This window comes from Schistocerca cancellata, chromosome 5 (genome assembly GCF_023864275.1).
Source record: "Schistocerca cancellata isolate TAMUIC-IGC-003103 chromosome 5, iqSchCanc2.1, whole genome shotgun sequence".
Lineage (NCBI taxonomy): Eukaryota > Metazoa > Arthropoda > Insecta > Orthoptera > Acrididae > Schistocerca > Schistocerca cancellata.
Window position 1 is genome coordinate 766,392,012 of NC_064630.1, and position 26,437 is coordinate 766,418,448.

The following is a 26,437-nucleotide window of genomic DNA, read 5'->3' on the forward strand; positions in this document are numbered from 1 at the left end:
CAAGACAGTATATCGAACAGATCCTGTTGGACCATGTAGCGGCTGCTGCATACGGTGATGGCCAGCCCTGAACTCCTTCTACCGCCATGGTCTATTTGGGAGACGTCAACAGTGATGTCTTGGGAAGCCTGGATATTGAAGTATTGGAGTGGCCGGCGGTTAGTCTCGACGTAACCCCGTCATGCGTACGTGGAACATGGCTGACATGTGTTAGTGTTCGTCCTGTTTCACCACAGTCTTTCCAAGAACTCTCATGAGCTGTCATTGAAGAATAGGAACGGATAGCACACGGTGATCTCTGCAGGCTTACATAGAGCAAACCACGTAGGTGTCAGGCAGTGATAAACGCTCACAGCGGGCATACACGTTGTTGAAACTCTCGAAGTCCAACGAAAAGCATCCACATTGAGGATACGAATGATGTTTTCCGCTCTGTTTCCGAGACCTGTAGGGCATTTGAGTTCTTTTTGTGTAAACGATGTTAGATATAATGTTAATTTCTGAAAGATAAAGATATCATTTGGTACCATACCCAGTCCTCAATTATTGCTCAAGTTGTATGGCAGCTGTCCTCATTCTTTTGAGCAGTGTAGTTTGGATAATTGTTAGAACACGTTAAACGCTTTGCTAAATTAAAATCATTGAAGTAATTCTTAAGGGGCTCCGGAAAGGCTCAAAATCATGAAAAGTTCAATTTTTACTTTTTTGCGTTTTCTGAATCTGCAGATTAATAGATATATAATTTATTCAATTTTTTTTTAAATATGTTCTACATGGGCGTGACCCTCTGTGGCGCTGTTAAACTGCTGTCAAATGGTGTTATTATTAACGTCCGTGTTCATCAGGTACATTTTAGTGATGTGAGATAAAGTATGTGTTGTGGCTAACCTGTGATGGTTCAATATATATCGCTGGTGTGATTGTCGATTGTTTCATGTTTATTTACTCTGTCGTTATCTCGAAAATATTCGTAATTAATTCTGTTTCTTGAGTCTATGTTTTGTTGAAGTATAATAATGAGTAAAAGTAAAGTTGCTGTTGCGACTTTCAATGATGGCAACATTGTAAGGTGCAAGGTATTTAGAAATATGGGAATGAAGATAGGTTCTAACATGGTACGAGCGATGCTTGCTTTAGACAAGGAACGCCTTCGGGCTGCAGACAGGGCTGTATACAGTCTAGAAATACAAGCAAGAGTAAACAGGAGGAGGAACAAGAGGAAGCTGGAGGAGGAGTTTGCAGAAGATGAAGATAATCCATCCTATGGACCTGGAATGCACTAAAAAGTTAATCCAATCTTTGTCGCTCGATTCCCAAAACTTTTATTTTCTCATACTAATTACATGTTTTCTAAGGATCTTCCAAACATATTTGTTTCAAACTTTCAGTAAATGTTACACAGTACCTTCTGCGTAATTTAACACAGCCTTTTTCCAAAAAAGTGTATATTTTCCAATATATAAATAAAAAATTGCAAAAAAATGTTGTGAATTTTCATTACAATTGAAAAAAATCATCTTTAATAACTGAACTAAAATTTTGTAAAATCCCTGTGTTAAGTTGTAGCCCATATTCCAATAAATAATTTGTAAAAAGTTCAACTTCCTACCTCAAATACTTTGTGAGGAAAGATGTAATTTATAAGCGTTATTTTAATATTGCAAGTATAGGGCGTTCCGGAGCACCTTAATTCAATACCAGATTCATTAAAAGTAATCACCAAGAGTGTTAATATATCAGTTTCCTAGAATATTCAGATGTTTAGGTTACGTGCCTGTGGCAACTCGAAGTTGTAGCGGGGTGGAGCAAGTAAGCAGGCGCGACTTAACGCTGCAGTGCTGGCAGCTAAATACCTAAAATAAATTTAAATAAGGAAAATGGATCGTTAAAAACTGTCAAAGGTTTTTTTCGACAGTGCTGCAACATTACAGAAATACCCAGTGAGTTCCAATGGTGGACACTGCGAAAGACGAGTTCTGCATCGCAGAGAGCGCTACTCTCAAAACTCTGCGAGTCCACTTGTCAGTACGGAACACCTTCTACACACACACACACACACACACACACACACACACACACACACAGACACTTCATACGATGACCGCATCGATTAAATTAGAAAAAAATCTGCTTATGCACACTGAGATTGAAACGTCCCCTTAGAACAATTATACAAGACTGTGCTTAACCTGACACACAATATTATTAGCGCAACGCAATCTGACTTTCAAAAATCCCTACAAAAAAAAATGGCCCTGACTAACATTAACCTATGCGTTTCACAAATCGCTTACCTCACAAAAATGTTGGTTACTCGAACTACTGCAATACAGCAAGCGCCACTACTGCCAGCTAAATAAAAGATTCAAACTATGGAAGGCACTAACTACTGATAGGGATAGTTAGCAAATGAAAGATATTAATAGAGAAAAAACAATATATTTACCTTAATATCATCAAAAGTCATAATATATATATGAGTTCATAACATCCATTCTTACAAATATCAAAACTCCGCCATTTCTCTCTCCACATCCACCACTGCTGGCGGCTCACCTCCAACTGCGCAACGCTACGCGCTGTTCACATCCAGCTGCCGCTGCCCAACACTACAATGGCAGACAACAATGCAAACTAGCCACAGACTGCACACAGCACAGCCAGTCATTTTCATACAGAGCGCTACGTGGCATTACCAATATAAAAATCTAAACAGCCTACTTACAAGATTAACAGCCGTCCTTCCTATTCACCATAGCTCGAATGGGACGGGAATAGCGGGAAACTGTTCTTTAAGAGCTTGTGGATCCTACTTCACTGTAACGACGCAAATGTTTATTTTCACATGATTCTTTTAGGAGAACGCTGTAGTACTTCGCTTCCAAAATACGCAGAAACTCGATTATTTCCCTCGCAACCCACTGCAGACAAAGAAGACCGAACGAGAATTCTGCCTACGGTGGCTCCGACGCCCTTTCCACTGCCACGGTGGGGAAGCCAGACGATACGCAAAACAAGTCTGCCTGGTGGGGTGGAAATGTAATTGCCGCTAATGCTGTAACGATTGCGTTCCCAGAAACATGACGCGCGGCCAACCCGAATTCTTAATGACGCAACATAGTTTCCACGCTTCTGTTTCCGAGAACAAAGGCACGGCTTCCTTTCTTTGCCACAAAAGAGGCGACATGCAGCGACCAAACCGAGCTAATTTTCTATGCTGTATGCTTGCAGTAAATTCCATCCTCCCAGGGTACGTTTTGTTTATTTACTTTGGTGAAAATTGTGCTTCCCTTTCGAGTAAAATACACATTGCTGACCATCTACTCTTCAACAGCAAGGAGGATAGCAAATAACGAAATTTTACTTATTGTTGGAATACACTGCAGTTGGAAGAATACATGATTAAATCTGTAGGTTATTTGCGTGTATACAGGGTGCGTAATTTACTCCACAGAGGTACCGCCTGTGTGAGAAACAATGGCGGAACACGGCTGGGCTCTAACTAAGCTTGGACGGTACGAACTTGAATGTCATTTCATTCTGCTTGAACTCTACGCCAGCCTAGTGGTGGTGTACCAGTTTCTAAAAAAATTACGTTTATATGTCACATCTGTTTTTATGGTGTATGTCACTAACGCGCTTCTGATAACTGGAAATATCTGTGCTCCAGTTGTATGCGCCGCCTTTTCAACGGCGTTACAGATTTGTCCAGAGTTAACGACGTACAACATCAATGCCTCTTTAAGTCAGTATTTGAGGCAACTGTGTTTGATACATCAGAAACCAAGATGCTAAAACGACCTTTTCTCCAGTACGTACTTACTATCAAGCACGCAACGTATTATAAGAATATTTATCAGTTTTTTGCGATTTTATGTTGACATCAATGCCTCTTTCTTTTACAGTTCCAGATGATGCTCCACATAGACTGAAACTATTCGCACATTTCAGTAAAGTTTTATACATTTATTTGCAGCATGGTACATGTATGCACTGTGCGTGCGTGTGTGTGTGTGTGTGTGTGTGTGTGTGTGTGAGAGAGAGAGAGAGAGAGAGAGAGAGAGAGAGAGAGTGAAAGGAGTCAGCATGAAGCCCTGTGCTGCACCACAATCTACTCCTAGCGAATAGCTCCAAGGTTGCCTCCAAGGCTAACGTCCTTATCCGACGGACAGATTACCACCAACATTCTCACATGCCCTCACTTCATGAGACACTATAGAGAGGTTTGGTATTTAAAGCTGGACATTGGCGCAAAGTCTGTGATGAGGGACTTTAGGCCACCACATCTTCTCCCCTTTTGAGCCAAATACTGGTAGTGAAATTATTTTGCTCCACCAGGATTCGAGCCGGCTTACCCACAGGTGTGCGCCAGAGCACAAGGGTGCGTTAGCGAACTCGGCTGAGGAGGCCGGTTCGGCAAAGTTTATGCAACAACTGTTGTATATTAACATGTCCTTCGCTGAAATACTTGTCTTAGTACATCTTTCACAATAACATTTCTCGAGAACTTGATACTGGGAATATTATTCCCACGATTTTTCACAGATAGAGTGTTGTGTTTTGTTCACTGTTATCTTAAAGAACCTTGCACTTTATCACCGACGTAGACGTGAATTAGTTTACCTTTATGTTCCAAAGAGATGTTTAAATAAAAATAAACATCTATCTATAAAAATAACCAGTTGATCACATTCCTTCTTTAGTGCTTAGATACTTACGAAGGAGTCTGAACTCATATTACCGTCTACAGACTTAGTACAAAACTAACCTAACTGCTAAAAGATAACTATGTGCATCAAGGCAGCAAGCAGCAAGTGCAGGTCAAGCACTGGAAAGAGAGAGAGAGAGAGAGAGAGAGAGAGAGAGAGGAGAGAGACACAAGGTAAAACTGCGTGCTAAAACGCGATCTTGTTCGCAACGCAGTTTAAGGTGCCAAGTGGTTTTTCGGAAAAGGGAATACTGCGCTACAAAATGAAACATTCATTCAAGAACGGATATAATTCAATACAAGCTCATTAGTGTGGTTCAGCTCAGGTTATACTGCGGTTCATCCGAGCAACACCAACAATTTTTGAAGATACAACAAATGATGCGTTTGCCTTGCAGAAAAGACTAATCTGGACTTCACATGTTTCTTAACATTTTTGGGAGCATATTTAAATACGTTTACTGTAAAATATCTTTCCCACAGTAATTACAAGAATCTAAATAAACCAAGCCTGCTTCATTACTTATGGAGCATTGCAACACTAATTCCTTTCCTTATAAAAGCAGCAACGACTCAATTTTTAAAGAAAGAGGATGACACTGACTTAAAACTGTTCGAATAAGGTTTTTACTATCAAAACATATGAGAATTATCTTTTTCATATCACTTCCGATTTACTGGAATCACTTGCTCGAGGGAGATGTTTTGCGGTTGATGTGTTCAAAAATCCTCTTAGATACCCTTTTTTCATTCATTCGAATCACATCACCGTAAAACATCATTCTATGTTTTCTCAGCGTTACATTTAGTTGTTCTATCATCTGGTACAGATCTTCATTACTTAGTTCTGTTTTACTTGCCCCCAATATTTTTCTTAGTGCTATCCTCTCTTTCATTTCCATGTTTTCTATTTCTCGTGTCTTACTCTAATCCAGGCACTCGGCTGCGTGTAAGCATTGTCGTCCGTTGATGTGGAATATGTGCTCGACTGGGAACAGATCTGGTGGTCGAGCAGGCCAAAGCCACATGCTGACACTGTGTAGAGCATTGTTGGGTTATAACAGCGGTATGTGGACGAGCGTTATCCTGTTGGAAAACACTTTCTGGAACGCTGCTGATGAATGACAGCACACCAGGTCGAATCACCAGACTGACGAACAAATCTGCAATCAGGGTGCGCGGGATAGCCACGGGAGTGATCCTGCTGTCCTACGAACTCGCACCCCAGGTCCAGGTGCAGGTCCAGTATGTCTAGCAAGCAGAGAGGTTTGTTGCAGGCCCTCTACTGGCCTACTCCCAACCAACACACAGCCATCACTGGTACCGAGAATGAATCAGCTTTCATCAGAGAACACAAGAGAGCTACACCTTGTCCCCTAATTAGCTCTCGCTTGACACCACTGAAGTTGAAAATGGTAGTGGTTTGGGGTCAATGGAATGCACGCTAGACGGCGTCTGGCTCGAAGCTGTCTTCAAGTAACCGATTTGTTACAGTTGCTTCACTATGGTGCCAACTGCTGCTGCAGATGCAGTACGATGTGCCAGAGACATACGCCGAACACGATGGTCTTTGCTCTCGGTAGTGCCGCATGACCTCCTGGAGCCCGGTATTCCTGCGACAGTACATTCTCTAACGGCACTAGAGAGGGTTCACAGACATCACCGTACGAATTTTCTTGTCTGTTCCGACTCTCTTAGTGCACTGCAAGCGCTTCACCAAATGTATCCGTTAGACCCGCTGATTCAGCTCATCCATGACTGCTTACAGCAGGGGCGGACAGGAATTCTGCACGTGTGCGGTGCACATGCACGTGTGCAGTTAACAGGTGTTCTGCGTGCACATAGGGGCAAGCTGGCCACCCGCTTCTCACCCCTCCCCACCATACCGTCTCTCCGCTTCTTCCTCTGTAATGCGTTTTGTTTCCTGGCCTGCTTTATTAAATGAAGGAATAAGGTTAGCAGGAGTGCTTGACAGAAATCATGGTTTGAAAGAGTACCTATTACCTACGATACGTTTTATTTAATTATCACAGGTGGAGTTTACAATACGTTTAATGTCTGGAACAAAATTTCTACATACAGACAAACGCAAACAGTTACGTAAATTTTCATTACTGATGTTTGCTCTTAACCGAGACTTATTAATTTTCATAACAGAAAAAAATCTCTCACAAAAGTATGTCAAGCCCAACATTGACTATCTTCATGGCTTCACGATGGAGACGAGGAAACTCTTGCTGTGGAAAGTCGTGATAAAAATCTATTACACGTCTTGCCAAAAGGCACTTGTCTCTCAGACGAGAATTACACTGTAGATCTATTAATTCCATTTGCAAACTGAGATGAATATCATCTACAGAAACCAGATTCTCTCGAGAACTATTCAAAACCTTGGGATAAGTAAGATATATCCCCAAATCGCTTGAGAAAATCCTCTTTTATTGTACGAAGAACGGCAACATACTGAAATTTATTATAATGGCGTTCAATATTAAACTTCCGCTCACCAGCGACAATACTGTCACATATTATACATTTCCAATTTTCACGTTTTTCCACAGAGAACAAATTATTCTCCCATTTCTTTTTAAAAGATAGCAAATCTCCAATTCTCCGTTTCCTTGATTCACTCTGCATTTTCCGGTTATTGAAATACAACGTTCACTGCGTAGTGGTCGCTTCGCTTCAACGTCCGCAGCTTAGCCTGGTACTACACTGCCGCAACCTGCAGGCTGTCGGCACTGTCCCGTTCGACGATTGCACGCGAGCAGCACATGTGCAGCGCTGTGTGCTCATGAGCCGCGTGCAGCGTTTGCCCGCCCCTGGCTTACAGCGACTCCAACGCCGTGGCAAGGAGGTGATCTTTTGCTGGGTACCTCGCCACGTTGGGATACAGGGTAACGACATGGCTGATAGAGCTGCCAAGGAAGCATGTTGGGATGGTGCTGTCGATCAATGTCCCATCCCGTTGCACGCCATTATCTCATTTTCTGACAGATGCGTCAGTGGGAGGCTGAATGATTGCAGGTGTCGGACAACAAACTGCGGTCACTCAAACCGACCACGAAAGCTTGGCGGACTTCGTGTCAGCTCCGCCGCTGGAAGGAGGTTTTGCTTACCAGAGTGCGCACCGGGGACAGCCCTTTCACACATGGCTTCATCCTCCGGGGGGGGGAGGATCCACCTTTCTGTGAAGTTTGTGGCGTGCCGCTTTCAGTTCAGCATATGGTGGCTCCGTGTGTCCTGTATACCGATAATAGGGCAGCCCTCGGTCTCGCTGGAGATCTGCCCACCGCCCCCCCCCCCCCCCCCCCAGATACCGACACCAGTGATAACAGAGTGGTGAAATTTTGTAAACTATCAGGCCTCATCCCTAAACTGGTGGGGAAGGGCGGCAGACTTCAGTACGTTATAAACTGCTCTGCATGTGGTGGGGACAGCCTTCGTCCCCACCCGTGAGATTTCCTGTTGATTTTTCGTCAGGGCGCTGATGACCGTGATGTCGAGCGCCCCCTCAACCCAACTCATCATCAGTACATTCTGGTGGCCATCGCTGCCAGCAATGATGTACGGTGGTTACATTCGTGCCACGTCTTTCTTCCAGTTTCGCGTAACCCTACTGCACGACCTCTTCCAAACTGGGTGAGACGTTGATAATGGCGTATTTGTCGCCTTAAAGGCATTTTTGACTAACGTCAACTCACCACGTCCATCGTCTAAGGTAACTAGCGCTCATGACCACTACAGCGCGTATTTAAAGCAAACATGACTCGGACGCTTATAGTGGCGCTACTAATGCCACTCTTATGCAACTGGCGCGAAATCTGAATAGACATCATCTGTCAGATGTAGGAACAGGCCTACCAACTTCTGCTTATGTCGCACAACTCCTCCTTTGTGCTGCGACTTCGTCAGTGTATGTTCTGTTTTTGTGTACGATAATGTATGGCCTGTTGTTTCTGCTGTTCTTTTAAAAATGCTGATGTTTGATGTTTTCGTTGCTACATGTTGTTGTTGTTATGATCTTCAGTCCACAGACTGGTTTGACGCAGCTCTTCATGCTACTCTATCCTGTGCAAGCTTATTCATCTCCCAGTACCTACTGCAACCAACATCCTTCTGAATCTGTTTACTGTATTCATCTCTTGACCTCCCTCTACGATTTTTACCCTCCATGCTGCCCTCAAATACTAAATTGGTGATCCATTGATACCTCAGAATATGCCCTACCAACAGATCCGTTCTTCTAGTCAAGTTGTGCCATAAATTTCTCTTCTCTCGAGCCGCGCGGGAATAGCCGAACGGTCCGAAGCGCTGCAGTCATGGACTGTGCGGCTGGTCCCGGCGGACGTTCGAGTCCTCCCTCGGGCATGGGTGCGTGTGTTTGTCCTTAGGATAATTTAGGTTAAGTAGTGTGAAAGCTTAGGGATTGATGACCTTAGCAGTTAACTCCCGTAAGATTTCACACACAATTGAACAATCTTCTCTCCAATAGCTGCATAGCTGTATAGTCGCCAAAAACTAATCTCTGAATTTTAGATTCTTGTTTTTACAGCCCAGTTCCATCTGGTCATCTCATTGTTGTAAAATTTTGAAGAACGCAGTTCATCAGAACAGGTATACGTTATCATCTTCATATGGTTCAAATGGCTCTAAGCACTATGGGACTTAACATCTGAAGTCATTAGTCCCCTAGAACTTAGAACTACTTAAACCTAACTAACTTAAGGACATCACACAATCCATACCCGAGGCAGGATTCGAACCTGCGACCGTAGCACGCAGAGAGGTTGGATGCAGGCCCTCAACTGGCCTACTCCTATCCAACACATAGCGCCTAGAACCGCTCGGCCAACACCTATTCGCACATGGAAAGCTTCAGATACCTATCCTATTAGTCTGTAAACTAATTATGTGAATTTTGGCTGTAGAGCCAAGATGTTCTAATTGTCACCGACTGACGTATTCCGAACTGTAGGCCTCAGTCAGGCGTCCAAAGAGCGTTATGAATCGTACTGGTATAGTTCTCAGAGTCTCAGGAGCGTTCTTAGAAGAAACTGCGCGAAGGAAGATGGTGGCGCGCCCGCCTCTCTGCCCTCGGGGACAAGAGTGGCGGCAGTGACGTGATACCGGGGTTGGTTAGAGGGGGGGGGGGGGAGCCGGGTGGTAAGGCGCTTACCGCCCACCGCAGGATTACGCGAGCCGCGATCTGCCGCCGCTGTCGCAGGTAAGGGAAAAAGGGAAAAATGGGGCTGGAGGAGAAATACGACAGCCAGCGGGGAGCAGAAACCTGCGCTTGGTCTCGCGAGGCGTAACCCCGAGGGAGCAGGGAGCCCGGGCAAACCTGCAGCGGCGCAAGTCAACAGGATCACCGGCTACCGGGGCGCACCACGCCTCGGCGAGTCTTACGACCGCTTCCGTACCGCAGGCCGTGTCACAGATCAGCTCTTCACGTCTCTCAGTGGAAGCGCTGATATCCCTCACTAACGAATCATTTCTGAGTATAGTCCTACGAGGGTGAGTCAAATGAAAACCTTAAATATTTTTTAAATGTTATTTATTGTGCAGAAGTGGTACAAAGCTGTATCACTTTACAACATAATCTCCCCCGCGGTCAATGCAGGTCCTCCAACGCTTACAATGTGCATAAATTCCTTTAGAAGTTGCAGGCAACTGGTATATTTTGTGATCTGTCAAAGGCATTTGACTGTGTAAATCACAATATCCTTTTAAGTAAACTGGAATATTATAGTGTAACGGGAAATGCTGCAAAATGGTTCAAATCTTATATCTCTGGCAGGAAACAACGGGTGTTATTAGGAAAGAGACATGTATCAAGCTAACAGGCATCATCCAACTGGGAACTAATTACATGTGGGGTCCCACAAGGTTCCATTTTGGGGCCCTTACCTTTTCTTGTGTATATCAATGACCTTTCATCAGTAACATTACCAGATGCCAAGTTTGTTTTGTTTGCCGATGATACAAACATTGCAATAAATAGCAAATCAGTCTTAGAAAGATCAGCCAATAAAATATTTGTGGACATTAATCACTGGTTCCTAGCCAATTCTTTGTCACTAAACTTTGAAAAAACACACTACATGCAGTTCAGAACTTGTAAGGGGTGTCCCAAGAGTATACGTCTAACATATGATGACAAGAAGATAGAAGAAGTGGACAGTGTTAAATTCTTGGGATTACAGCTTGATAATAAATTCAACTGGGAGGAGCACACCACAGAACTGCTGAAGCATCTTAACAAATCTCTGTTTGCAATGCGAATTTTGTCAGACATAGGGGATATAAAAATGAAAAAGCTGGCATACTATGCTTACTTTCATTCCATAATGTCATATGGGATTATTTTTTGGGGTAATTCATCAAGCCAAGCCAAAGTTTTCCGGGCACAAAAACATGCAGTAAGAGTTATATGTGGTGTGAACTCAAGAACATCCTGCAGAAGCCTGTTTAGGGAACTAGGGATACTAACTACTGCTTCCCAATATATCTATTCCTTAATGAAATTTGTCATTAAAAATATATCACTTTTTCAAACCAACAGCTCAATTCATGGAATCAATACTAGAAATAAGAATAATCTTCACAAGGATTTAAAGTCACTTAGTCTTGTACAAAAAGGTGTGCAATATTCAGGAACACACATTTTCAATAACTTGACAGCAGCCATAAAAAGCTTAACAACCAATGAAATTCAGTTTAAGAGAAGCCTAAAGGATTTATTGGTGGCCAACTCCTTCTACTCCATTGATGAATTTCTTAGTAAAACCAACTGATTTGTATATAAGTACAACATAACTTCTGCACAATTTCAGTGCAGTAATGTGTTCATTGAAAATGTGTGTGTGTGTGTGTGTGTGTGTGTGTGTGTGTGTAAGCATAATCTAACTTCTGCACCATTTAACTGCAGTAATGTGTTCATTCTAAATAAGTATTACAGTAGTTGTATTACATGTTTATTACCTTATAAATAAATAAAAAAAATTTATTTTAAATTCAGTGCATTAGTATTTGTAAAATGACTCTTAGTGTTCATTAAAAAATGACGATCATTCCACTTGGGACCTGTGGAATGGTACATTAGCTTACTTGTTTTAGTTGTAAATATTTGTAGTGTATTGTTGTTTTTCTGACATGTTCCACATCCTGGAGGACCTCCTCACTACGGATCAACTGGAATGAAAGTAAATCTAATCTAATCTAATCTAGAAAAAAATTCTTTTGGTAGTCCGCGCAACCACTCATGCACCGCGTGGCGTTCCTCTTCATCAGAACGGAACTTCTTTCCTCCCATTGCGTCTTTGAGTGGTCCAAACACGTGGAAATCACTTGGGGCAAGGTCTGGTGAGTATGGTGGGTGAGGAACTCAAAATGTAGGTCTGTGACTGCTGCAACTGTTGTACGGGCAGTGTGGGGCCTTGCATTGTCATGTTGCAAAAGGACACCTGCTGACAGTAATCCACGTCGCTTTGATTTGATTGAGGGCCGCAGATGATATTTTAGGAGATCTGTGTATGATGCACTGGTGACAGTAGTCCCTCTAGGCATGTGATGCTCCAAAATGACGCCTTTTTCGTCCCAAATAAGTGTCAGCATAACCTTCCCTGCTGATGCTTCTGTTCGAAACTTCTTTGGTTTTGGTGATGAAGAATGGCGCCATTCCTTGCTCGCCCTCTTCGTTTCCGGTTGGTGGAAGTGAACCCAGGTTTCGTCCCCAGTAACGATTCTTGCAAGGAAGCCATCACCTTCTCTTTCAAAGCACCGAAGAAGTTCTGCATAAGCATCAACACGTCGTTCTCTCATTTCAGGAGTCAGCTTCCATGGCAACCATCTTGCAGACACTTTGTGAAATTGGAACACATCATGCACAGTGTGGTGTGCTGACCGATGACTAATCTGTAAACATGCTGCAATGTCATTCAGTGTCACTCGGCGGTTTTACTTCACAATGGCTCCAACTGCTGCAATGTTCTGTGGAGTCACAACTCGATGTGCCTGACCTGGACGAGGAGCATATTCCATTGAAGTCACACCATTTGCGAACTTCCTACTCCATTCGTAGACTTGCTGTTGTGACACAAATGCATCACCGTACTGAAACTTCATTCGTCGATGAATTTCAATAGGTTCCACACCTTCACTACGCAAAAACCGAATAAAAGAATGCTGTTATTCCCTTGTGCAAGTCGCATGTGGGGCGGCCATCTTTATACTAATACTGCGACGGTATGTGTGCCTCTGCACTATGTTGCCATCTACAGACCATTCTGCACGCTGTTCGTAGCACGCTTACCAACTTACAGGATAACGGCTCGAAATTCCGATTTGTTATTACAAATTTAAGGTTTTCATTTGACTTACCCTCGTATTAAAATTACTTCCTGTTTCAGTGTTGCCACACTCCCTGCCCGCTACCGCTCGGTTGTAAGCGACACACAAACACGGCGGAGTAATGTTGGAAGCGGCCGCCGCGAGGTATGACAGAAATGGAGGAGGAAGGAAGATTGCGTTTAACGTCCCGTCGACATCAACGTCATTAGGGATGGAGCACGGCTTCGGATTAGTGAAGGATTGAGAAGGAAATCGACCGCGCCCTATGAAAGAAACCATCCCGGAATTTAGTTGGAGCGATTTATAGAAATCACGGAAAACCTAAATCTGGATGGCCGGATGCTAACTACTGCGCCATCCCGCCCGATATGACAGAAATGAAAGACCAATAACTAAACTGCGGCAAACGACACGTTTTCTTAGACCTGAATTTAAACTCATGATCTAACCTAATCACAACCTCGCGATGTGCAGTGTATCCGAGAAAATGGCGATCAAAAATCTGCGGTAGAACTAAAATAACGATCACTTTCATCGCGGACTTTAAGAGGATAACCTTTACGAGAAAACTCAAGGCAGAAAACTGCGTAATATGTTTCTTTGCATAGCCATCTATCGCAGCGAAATTTAAGTTTTATGGGCAAAAGCAAACTGCAATTTCTCGCTGTCACTGGATACCTGAAACCTTCGTCACTCTGGTTACACGGTATGCCGAGTTACCAACTGATGAGCAGTTCTCATTTGCGCTTAGTTACAGATTATAGACGACACTTGGAGATTCCGAAAGAAAAAAGAGTTATAGGAAGAAAAATAAGGGCAAATAAAAAAGTCAGAAAAATGATGAAAACGGAGCGGGAAAATATTAGAAATAAAAAATTACACTTCACTCATTTAAGTGAATAAAAATAATAAAGTGTTTTGATTAGATTGAGAAAAATAATAAACGTCGTTGCATTTGACAGTATTCAATAGTTTGATCTTCTACACGTAAGTTTTGTACGTACGCTAACGACAATGCTATGCCATTACACTGCGAAACGTTGTCGTATTTATGTCTCTGGTGTCTCAGTCGCAGCATCTGGCAGCCTTCGAAAATGCGGCTTTACGCAGTGTCTTGCGAAGCTTATGTGACATAAGTCGATCTCTGTGATTATAATGGTCCGCAGCTCGTGGTCGTGCGGTAGCGTTCTCGTTTCCCACGTCCGGGTTCCCGGGTTCGATTCCCTGCGGTGTCAGGGATTTTCTCTGCCTCGTGATGACTGGGTGTTGTGTGATGTCCTTAGGTTAGTTAGGTTTAAGTAGTTCTATGTTCTAGGGGACTGATGACCATAGATGTTAAGTCCCATAGTACTCAGAGCCATTTGAACCATTTGATTATACACTCCTGGAAATTGAAATAAGAACACCGTGAATTCATTGTCCCAGGAAGGGGAAACTTTATTGACACATTCCTGGGGTCAGATACATCACAAGATCACACTGACAGAACCACAGGCACATGGACACAGGCAACAGAGCATGCACAATGTCGGCACTAGTACAGTGTATATCCACCTTTCACAGCAATGCAGGCTGCTATTCTCCCATGGACACGATCGTAGAGATGCTGGATGTAGTCCTGTGGAACGGCTTGCCATGCCATTTCCACCTGGCGCCTCAGTTGGACCAGCGTTCGTGCTGGACGTGCAGACCGCGTGAGACGACGCTTCATCCAGTCCCAAACATGCTCAATGGGGGACAGATCCGGAGATCTTGCTGGCCAGGGTAGTTCACTTACACCTTCTAGAGCACGTTGGGTGGCACGGGATACATGCGGACGTGCATTGTCCTGTTGGAACAGCAAGTTCCCTTGCCGGTCTAGGAATGGTAGAACGATGGGTTCGATGACAGTTTGGATGTACCGTGCACTATTCAGTGTCCCCTCGACGATCACCAGTGGTGTACGGCCAGTGTAGGAGATCGCTCCCCACGCCATGATGCCTTGTGTTGGCCCTGTGTGCCTCGGTCGTATGCAGTCCTGATTGTGGCGCTCACCTGCACGGCGCCAAACACGCATACGACCATCATTGGCACCAAGGCAGAAGCGACTCTCATCGCTGAAGATGACACGTCTCCATTCGTCCCTCCATTCACGCCTGTCGCGACACTACTGGAGGCGGGCTGCACGATGTTGGGGCGTGAGCGGAAGACGGCCTAACGGTGTGCGGGACCGTAGCCCAGCTTCATGGAGACGGTTGCGAATGGTCCTCGCCAATACCCCAGGAGCAACAGTGTCCCTAATTTGCTGGGAAGTGGCGGTGCGGTCCCCTACGGCACTGCGTAGGATCCTACGGTCTTGGCGTGCATCCGTGCGTCGCTGCGGTCCGGTCCCAGGTCGACGGGCACGTGCACCTTCCGCCGACCACTGGCGACAACATCGATGTACTGTGGAGACCTCACGCCCCACGTGTTGAGCAATTCGGCGGTACGTCCACCCGGCCTCCCGCATGCCCACTATACGCCCTCGCTCAAAGTCCGTCAACTGCACACACGGTTCACGTCCACGCTGTCGCGGCATGCTACCAGTGTTAAAGACTGCGATGGAGCTCCGTATGCCACGGCAAACTGGCTGACACTGACGGCGGCGGTGCACAAATGCTGCGCAGCTAGCGCCATTCGACGGCCAACACCGCGGTTCCTGGTGTGTCCGCTGTGCCGTGCGTGTGATCATTGCTTGTACAGCCCTCTCGCAGTGTCCGGAGCAAGTATGGTGGGTCTGACACACCGGTGTCAATGTGTTCTTTTTTCCATTTCCAGGAGTGTAATAATGTTATAAATGACGCTGAATCACGTCTTGTACGGAAGGATACACAACAGTGTTTAGTTAGTGCCGTGTATGAAACGTATGTATTTCGTTAGCATCATCGTGTGTGTGTGTGTGTGTGTGTGTGTGTGTGTCTGTAGGTTGGGGGGCGTGTTTTCATGTGTGATGAAATAGGAAATAAAAGTGCCAGACCAAGGATTCGAGATCCAAACACACCAAACACATGAAGAAAGAAAGCCGTATAAGTAACAGGAAGTGAAGTACTGTTGTGGCTGTTTGGCAACGGCGAACGTTTCGGACCTGACATTGAGTGCTCTGATTGGAGAAAACCAGACAGAACGCGTGAAGTATCAACTGTCAAGTAATTTTAATCGGACTGTAGTTAGAATGTGTCACACAGCCCCACTCTTCACATCTCTCAATGGAACAGTTTAGTACCCCGCATAAAGTAACATTTCTGTCAGCGTACTAATCTGATTTTCATTTTGACTTGCGTAGTTAGTTCAATACAATAGGCTGCTCATGAATTGCGAAACTCTTGTTGTTTTCTTCATTTGTGTGGCCAAAGTGGATGTCTATACAAGTAGGAGAAAGCACAAAAGCACTCTGAAGGACGTCACCTCCAACAGTGACCGAAACGTCGGTAGTTTTACGTATTGACAATGCGGTCACAAACACAGAAAAATTTTACTAACATTTCGTTTTACTGATAAAATACATCTTCAGTGATGGCATTTTATATCCAACTTTCGCACTTGGAACGGGATGTAAAGAAAAACACATTTTCTCTGACTTACGCTGCTGCAAAATGTAAGTTGGTTTCATCTCCGCCATTTTCAAGGTTTAGGATTTCCTTAACACAATGGAGATTATTTACCGAGATTACTACAGCTCACGACACTTATATCACGGAGGTTACAACAGCAAGCAGTGTTCTGCTGGTTTTCCAGTGAGGTCATACCAGCCGGCCTGGCGCAGCGTGGAGGCGTTACGCAACCGCTCCTGACGCCATAGCATGCGTCTGACGTCACCATCCGTGACTGATGTCACTCCTCCGACGAACTTGCAGTTAGTTTTGTGCTGCGTGCGCAAGCCTACAAGTGTTTGGAATCGACGCTCGCCTCAGAACTTTCAGTCGCTCGTATGTCACCTTGATAGAGGACAAATCTGTGCCAAAGACCTCACCATAACTGAACAGAACACTTATTGAAACCGTTTTCATCAAACAAGAAAAAGAGATGTGTATATATTAATTTTTTTCCGTTGTGTAAAAGTTGAATGAATACTCACAAAGGAGCAACGAACTGTATCGTAGTCACTCAGGGGACATTGTAATGCCCCTTTTCTAACAACCTACATTTTATGTAAAAATTTGTCTAAAAGTTTTCCAACTAAACTGTCGATGTTGAAATTTGTATTATCCGTGTAACAAAAGAAGGCACAGCCTTCAAATTTTGTGACAGCAGCTAGGAGAAGCCTGACTGTGCGTACTTGTCTTCCGGCTCTCAAACTCCGTGATGCAGGAATCGTAAGCTGTAGTTGTATTGATTTCAGAATACACTAACTTATTGTGAGTTACTTATGTGATGTCTTGTGGTAAATCCTCCATTTCATGTTTAATTTAATTGTTCACTCCATCATGAGTTTAATCTTTCAGCATTTCTAGCGGGGAAGACTCAAGACTTCGATATGGTACCGATCCGCCACTGGCGTGATTTCGTTACTAATTTACAACGTTCATTCATATATGGATGTGCGGAACGTGGTATAATTCAGAAGAGAATTCTGAGTTTCTTTTTTTTTATTTATTAAAATTAATCAGACTGGAAGGATGAGCAGATTACACATTTTAAATTTCAATCTGTCCACATCCTGTATTACACCGCCTGCTTCATGTATTTCAAGCTACATGCACCGCTATAATCTTTCTCTTCCACTCCCTCTCTGGTTTCTAGTTGAAAGTTGATGTTTTCGTATTATTCTGTCAAACAATAATTTGTTTCAACATATTAAAGTATTCACTATGTTTATTCCTTCTTCAGCTTTTCTTTATAATACATCTCTGCTTTTTACTTTAGCTATACACAACTTAGGCAGCGCAGGGTCAATCTTAGGACAATAGGTTGGATCTGAGCTTCTAAATTAGGTCCGTGTTTAATTAGTCTTTTATTTACTCAAAATCTCGACAAATACTACATTAAAATGACAGAAAATAACTAAATGAACACAGAGTCTCGTAATATTGACTGAGAAATTAGTCCAATGGAATGAGTCAAATGAAATGCAGAAAGCAATTTTGCACTCTGTTTTCATTTAATATGAGGGTGATTCAGTAATTGGAGGATAATAATGGTACAGATTCCAACAGCAATGTTTATCAAAGTATATTGGGTGACCGTCTTTCTAGCTTCATTTGTTTGTATCTTTTTCTTCAAGTATAACTGTTCACCACCATGCACATAACCAATACACTTCCGCCTTATTGACCGTATTAAATTAATCACCATCCTTTCCGTTGCCAAAACGTTCGTAAATCAGGTCTTCACAGTTGTCAAAACTGCACGCATTGGCGTCAGAGAACCGGTTCCGTGGTCAATGCTTCCTTCGTTGCATTCGTGAGATGTTTAGTGCTGCTTCTAATGGTTCAAGTGTTTATCAGTGTCAAAAATACGTAGTAGACTTTCAGTTTTCTCGTGTTGGCACTCTGGTAGACGCTCAGTCAGCTGTTTCAGGGCTGAGTTAGCATCATTCGGCGTCATTCAGAGACGAATGTTTTTATTGTTCGGTGTAAAGAGAAAATCAGTTTTGTTTGGTATTATTCACATTTAAATCGTCAAAAATGGACCGGAAAGGCGAAGAAATGCGCCGATTCTGTGAAGACAGAGAAGCCGGAGGTGATGCACTCAGCGACAAAAAGGGCTTTGAAGGGGAAAACGAGAGCTCATCAGATCAAAGTAGCCGAAAACGATCGTCCACTAGCCGGGGCCAACGTTATTACCGACCAGACATAAGTTTCAAGCTCTGTCCCTCTTTTTTATATGATAATTACTTGGCAAACTTTAAACGCGTTTTTCTCAAAACCTTCTTTTTCGGCATGGCTGTCGTCCCCCACGCAACATTTTTCCTCCGATTTTAAAGGATTTTTGTTCTCCCTTGAAACAAACAGTTCTCTTCAATTCACTGTAGCAAAATTTTTTATGTTGATATTTAGTATTTTTTCCCACCAAAATAGAGGGTTTGAAAAATGTTCATTATTTCAAATATATATATATATATATATATATATATATATATATATATATATATATATATATATACAGGGTGAGTCACCTAACGTTACCGCTGGATATATTTCGTAAACCACATCAAATACTGAGGAATCGATTCCACAGACCGAACGTGAGGAGAGGGGCTAGTGTAATTGGTTAATACAAACCATAAAAAATGCACGGAAGTGTGTTTTTTAACACAAACCTACGTTTTTGTAAATGGAACCCCGTTAGTTTTGTTAGCACATCTGAACATATAAACAAATACGTAATCAGTGCCGTTTGTTGCATTGTAAAATGTTAATTACATCCGGAGATATTGTAAACTAAAGTTGACGATTGAGTACCACTCCTTCGCTGTTCGATCGTGTGTATCGGAGAGCACCGAATTACGTAGGGATCCAAAGGGAACGGTGATGGACCTTAGGTACAGAAGAGACTGGAACAGCACATTACGTCCACATGCTAACACCATTTTATTGGTCTTTTTCACTGGCGCACATGTACATTACCATGAGGGGTGAGGTACACCTACACACGTGGTTTCCGTTTTCAATTACGGAGTGGAATAGAGTGTGTCCCGACATGTCAGGCCAATAGATGTTCAATGTGGTGGCCATCATTTGCTGCACACAATTGCAATCTGTGGCGTAATGAATGTCGTACACGCCGCAGTACATCTGGTGTAATGTCGTCGCAGGCTGCCACAATACGTTGTTTCATATCCACTGGGATTGCAGGCACATCACGGTACACATTCTCCTTTAACGTACCCCACAGAAAGAAGTCGAGAGATGTAAGATCAGGAGAACGGGCTGGCCAATTTATGCGCCGTCCACGTCCTATGAAACACCCGTCGAACGTGTACCTCACCCTTCATGTGTGGGCGAGCGTTGTCATGCAGAATGTGTACGCCCTCGCTCAACATTCCTCTTCTCCGGTTCTGAACCGCCCGTTTGAGATTTTTCCGACTCTCACAGTACCTTCCAGCGTTAATTGTTGTCCCAGTGGGCATAAAGTAGACCAACAACACCCCTTTCCCATCTCAGACCCGGCTGTCATGACTTTGTCAGCAGACTGTGTTTGTTTGAATTTCCGCGGCTTAGGCGAAAGATGATGCCGCCACTGGCGTGATTGCTGCTTGGTCTCAGGTGTAAAGCGGTATGCCCAGGTTTCGTCACCCGCGACAAGTGAGTCCAGAAAGTTGTCCTGTTCGGCTGCAAGGTGGTGAAGAAATGCGCAGGGAGCATCAACTCGTTGCCGCATGCGGTCCTCAGTCAGGATGTGTGGCACCCGTATTGCACACACTAACCGGTAGTTCAATGTTTCCGTTAAATTCTGTGAGCGGTGCTTCGTGAAACCTCAGGAACCAACGTGCAGAGATCATTCAGGGTGATCCGCCGATCTTCACGCATGCTTTGCTCAACCTTCGTCTCCTCAGAAATTGATGGTCTCCCGCTCCTTTGTTCGTCGTGAATTTCGGTCCGACCAGCTGCAAACGCTCTACACCACTCACGAACATTTTTGACATGCATGCACGACTCGCCATACACTTCCGTCAATTGGCGATGGATTTCAATGGGCGCAGTGCCCTTTGCGTTCAAAAACCGTATAACTGCACACAATTCGCCATTGGCGGTAACATCCAACGGGAGCTCCATTCTCAACGGCTGCCAAGCCAGGACTAAGGGCCTCAGCGCGGCGTGCGCATGTTTACACACAGCACGTGAAGCACTCTTCATAACAGTGAGACCAACTGCCACACAAACAGAGTTCTGTACTTATAAAAAAAATAGGAAACCTTACTTTTGGGGTTACCCTCGTAGGTCAACTGAAGTACGAGATACAAATTTTACAGGTGTTGCTTTTTTCGCCTCCTCTACTACTAGCATCCTGTTCTTCGACAGTACCAGTATCGGCTGAAAAATATCGTAGTAATGGTGGTCCTAGAGAAGGCGTAGTGCAGTTGACGAACTCTGCTTCAAGTCTTCCACATTCATAGGTATAATAGATAAATTATTATTCAGCTCCGGCGACGAGGTGAAAGAAGAGGTTCATAACTTTCTGAACAGCATGGCGGCGAGTTGGTATGACACGGGAATACAAAAACTGCCACAGCGTCTGCAAAAATGCCTCGACAGAAATGGGGATTATGTCGGAAAATAGCTAAATGTTCAAGCTGTAAACCATTGCAGAAATAAACAGGTCTATGCACTTATAAAAAAATAGTGAGCAACATTGGAGCTCCTACATATGATTTAGCTAAACATCTCGCTTCCTTACTGAGACCTTTCGTAGGCAAGTGCTCACATCACATACGAAACTCAGCTGATTTTATCAATAGACTGGGGGCTCTTCGTCTTAGCAGTGTAGACCTTCTAGTAAGTTTTGATGTGGTCTCACTTTTTACAAAAGTTCCTCTTGCAAATTCTTTGACACTGATTGGTAACATGTTTCCTGTTGATATCACTGCTTTATTCAGGCACGCACTTTCCTCAACTTATTTTATGCTTAATGAAGAATATTTTGAACAGACTGACGGTGTCGCCATGGGTAGCCCCCTGTCTCCTTTGGTCGCCAACCTTTTTATGGAGGATTTTGAAGAGAGAGCGCTTGAATCAGCTACCCTGAAGCCAACAGTTTTTTGGCGGTATGTGGATGACACTTTCATAGTGTGGCCTCATGGAGAAGATAAATTAATGGAGTTTCTACATCACCTCAACTCTATTCATAGCAACATCCTGTTCACCATGGAAATAGAGAAAGATGGTTGTTTGCCTTTCTTGGATGTTCTGGTTCGAAGGAACAATGATGGTTCTCTAGGGCATTCAGTTTACCGGAAACCCACTCATACTGATTTGTACCTGCAAGCATCGAGTTGCCATCACCCATCGCAAACCATGAGTTTGCTTAAAACGCTTGTTCATAGAGCTCATACTGTCTCAGATCTAGATAGCTTATCTCAAGAACTCGCCCATCTAAAGACAGTATTCAGCGAAAATGGGTATTCCATCCGGCCGATTAACAGGGCACTAACAGTTAAAACTAAGAAGCAGGAAGTGAATAAAGAGGAGAACATGCCGGAACAATCTTTAGCTTTTCTTCCTTTCGTTGGCAACACTTCGTTTAATATAGCAAGAATGCTCCGAAAATTTAAGGTGAAAGTGGTTTTCCGCCCACCATCGAAGATTGCGGACCTTGTGGGATCAGTTAAGGACAATCTGTTACTACGAAAGGCCGCAATTTACAAGATATCGTGCCAATGTGGTATGGCTTACATAGGTCAAACCACACGCACCGTGAAAGAACGCTGCACTGAACATCAACGTTACACCCGCCTTTTGCAGCCAAGCAGGTCCGCTATTGCTGAACATTGTATTTCTACGGGACATTCAATGGAGTATGAGAAAACAATGATTTTGTCCACAGCAACGTCTTTCTGGGACTCCATTATTAAAGAATCCGTAGAAATACGACTGGCGGAAAATCTGGTAAACCGTGACAGCGGCTACCAGCTGGACAGTGCATGGAATCCCATCATCTCCACGATTTGCTCAAATCGAAGACGACAGAGTGCGTCGACGGCCGTGGCAAACAGCAACGCAGAGGGCGACTGAGTTCCGCTATTCCACCAGCGAGGGCGCTGCCGGCGGGCAGTGTTGGTTCAACTATCAAGTTTTCGACGCATGCGCAGAATAGTTACAGTACGCTATATATTGCGGAGCGGAGGACGTTATCGCGACCCCATGAACGTCTATATGTCCATGCCTTTTTACCTCCATTTTCTCCCCTTACTCTGTTTTATGTTCCCTTTTTTTATCTCCTTATGTATGTATCATTTTATTCTTGTTTTAGTTGTCGTGTCTCTCGGCTCAAGAGCGGCGTATTGTGCCGCTGACAGCCATCCCCTGCCCATATGGGGCAGGGGAATGAAAAAAAAAACAAGACGTTATCGCCAGTCTGCGACGGCTCACCTGAAGATGATTGGCAGGTGCCCAGTTGAAATATCGTGCGAAGTATTGAACGACGACCGGCTGCAAGCCCGAAATTTGTTTGAACAAGTGGGCATATGTTAAATTTGTATCCCGCGCTGCAGTTAACCTACACAGATCAACTGAAGTTGGGGATACAATTCATATATGTCAACTGACGTATTCCATGCTAACGTTTCTAAGCACTAGTATCCTATTTTCAGTTGAGCTGTATAGGTCAGTTGAAAAATACGATACTAGAACTCTAAGTAGCGATAAAGTTAACAGTATATTCGAAATATGAATGTACGTGATAAATGTCTACCATGTATTTTCTGTGTCCTAGATTCCTTTGTTTCTCAACATTCGTCTTTGCTGTTAAATCTGTGCAATACATCATCTCCGGTAACTACTGATGTCATTGCTCAAAGGCGACGGGTTGTATCCCATTCTTCAGTAATCCCGAAACGTTCGCAGGCAAGTCGGCGAACAAATGACGGTGGAAGTGGAAGGCAGAGGCACCAGCGTCCTCTGTGCTGAAGTCGAGACGACCCGTCACCTGCCGCCGAGAGGCGGCGTCGGGGCAGAAGAGAAGCGAGCGGTACTCACCGGTGAACTCGAGGCCGCCCAGCTTCCAGGTGCCCTTCTTGGTGACGAGGATGCTGGAGGGGCAGACGTTGCGGTGCAGCACGTGTCCCGAGTAGTGCAGGAAAGACAGCGCCTCCGTGATCTGCGGCACAACAACAAAGACAACATTACTGGAGCTCAGTCGTGTAGGGGGCGACAGGCAAGCACACAGATGGCCATTAAAATCGCTACACCACGAAGATGACGTGCTACAGACGCGAAATTTAACTGACTGGAAGAAGATGCTGTGATATGCAAATGATTAGGTTTTCAGAACATTCACACAAGGTTGGCGCCGGTGGCGACACCTACAGCGTGCTGACACGAGGAAAGTTTCCAACCGATTTCTCGTACACAAACCAGGTGACCGGCGTGGCCTGGTAAAACGTTGCTGCGATGCCTCGTGTAATGAGGAGAAATGCGTACCATCACGTTTCCGACTTTGATAGGCAGTCGCGATTGCGGTTTATCGTATCGCGACATTGCTGCTCGCGCGCGTTGGTCGAATATGGCAGAATATGGAATCGGTGGGTGCAGGAGGGTAATACGGAACGCCGTGCTGGATCCCAACGGCCTCGCATTACTAGCAGTCGAGATCACAGGCATCTTATCCGCATGGCTGTAACGGATCGTGCAGCCACGTCTCGATACCTGAGTCAACAGATGGAGACGTTTGCAAGACAACAACCATCTGCACGAACAGTTCGACGACGTCTGTAGCAGCATGGACTATCAGCTCGGAGACCATGGCTGCGGTTACCCTTCACGCTGCATCACAGATAGGAGCGCCTGCGATGGTGTACTCAACGACGAACCTGAGTGCACGAATGGCAAAACGTCATTTTTTTCGGATGAATCCAGGCTCTGTTTACAGCATCATGATTGTCGCATCCGTGTTTGGCGACATCGCGATGAACGCACATTGGAAGAGTGTATTCGTCATCGCCATACTGGCTTATCACCCGGCGTGGTGGTATGGCGTGCCATTGGTTACACGTCCTGGTCACCTCTTGTGCACTTCGAACAGTGGACGTTACATTTCAGATTTGTTAATACTCGTCGCTCTACTCTTCATTAGATCCCTGTGAAACCATACATTTAAGCAGGATAACGCACGACCACATGTTGCCGGTCCTGTAGGGCCCTTTCTGGATACAGAAAATGTTCGATTGCTACCCTGGCCAGCACATTCTCCAGATTTCTCACCAATTGAAAACGTCTGGTCAATGGTGGCCGAGCAACTGGCTCGTCACAATACGCCAGTCAATACTCTTGATGAACTCAATGCCCAGGTGTATCAAGCCCGTTATTACGGCCAGAGGTGGTTGTTCTGGGTACTGATCTCTCAGGATCTATGCACCCAAATTGCGTGAAAATGTAATCACATGTCAGTTCTAGTATAATATATTTGTCCAATGAATACCCGTTTATCATATGCATTCCTTCTTGGTGTAGCAATTTTAATGTCCAGTAGTGTAGAATCTTCGTCAGCGTTTTCCTGTTGTACACTGCCTCATAGAAAAGAGTGAAACGCCCAAAACGTGAACAGGAAACGAAATCGAACTTCACGGTTTGATAGGATATATAGAAAATGGTTCAAAAGGCTCTGAGCACTATGGGACTCAACTGCTGTGGTAATAAGTCCCCTAGAACTTAGAACTACTTAAACCTAACTAACCTAAGGACACCACACACATCCATGCCCGAGGCAGGATTCGAACCTGCGACCGTAGCGGTCGTGCGGTTCCAGACTGTAGCGCCTTTAACCGCTCGGCCACTCCGGCCGGCTAGGATATATAGATTGTTTTCGTAAGAGCATGCAAAAATTCAACAGGACATAGATCATGCTCCACTGAACAACTTGAGATATTGAACCTGAGATCGCAGAAGCCAGCTTAAGTGATATAGTAGGAATAAAATGACATCACTGTGCACTTTTTATTTACATTAGTTAGAGTCAACTTCAAATTCTATTACAGACACAATGAATGTACCATTTGTACTGTATGCTACAAAATGTGCTGAAACTGATGGTCATCGACCTCAATGCAAACATGACATCATTGAACAAGATTCTGACGCTCCCTGACAAATATCCGTGGTGCCTTTCGAAGCGCATCAGACGCAGCTACAATTCTCGCAACTAATTCCGTCTCCGTATCCACTGGGGTCTCATGCACGAGTGACTTTAGATATGTCCATAGGAAATAATCAATGGGATTGAGATCAGGTGACTTCGCAGGCCATGGAATAAGACAGCGGCTTCTTCCAATCCAGCGATCAGAAATACAGCATTGGGATGGTTGCGGATATCCACACTGAAGTGAGGTGGTGCACTGTCGTGTTGTATCCACATCCTCTCACGAACAGCCAATGCTACGTTCTCTAACAACTCAGGAAGAACTCTTTGCACGAACCTCAAAAGCAGGTGGCAATTCGGAGGGCTAAAAAATGGTCCAAATGGCTCTGAACACTATGGGACTTACCATCTGAGGTCATCAGTTCCCTACAACATAGAACTACTTAAACCTAACTAATCTAAGGACATCACACACGTCCACGCCCGAGGCAGGATTCGAACCTGAGAGCGTAGAGGTCGCGCGGTTCCAGACTGAAGCACCGAGAACCGCTCGGCCACACCGATCGACTCCGACGGCCAGGTAGAAGATATGGGCCAGTGAGATTTTCGCCTACAATGGCGGCCGAG

The 26,437-nt window shown here is 44.4% G+C and overlaps 1 protein-coding gene across 1 annotated transcript in view; it reads right to left on the minus strand.

The window, feature by feature from the left end:
- The window catches only part of LOC126188795 (SCY1-like protein 2), a 624,676-nt gene extending 600,766 nt beyond the window's left edge, over window positions 1-23,910 (minus strand). Inside the window, exons 1-2 of the mRNA XM_049930409.1 lie at window positions 23,899-23,910; window positions 23,713-23,833 (exon numbers count right to left, since the gene is read on the minus strand). Of these exons, the coding sequence (XP_049786366.1) occupies window positions 23,713-23,833; window positions 23,899-23,910 (133 nt within the window). The remainder of the gene's footprint in view (window positions 1-23,712; window positions 23,834-23,898) is intronic.
- Window positions 23,911-26,437: the final 2,527 nt, after the last annotated feature.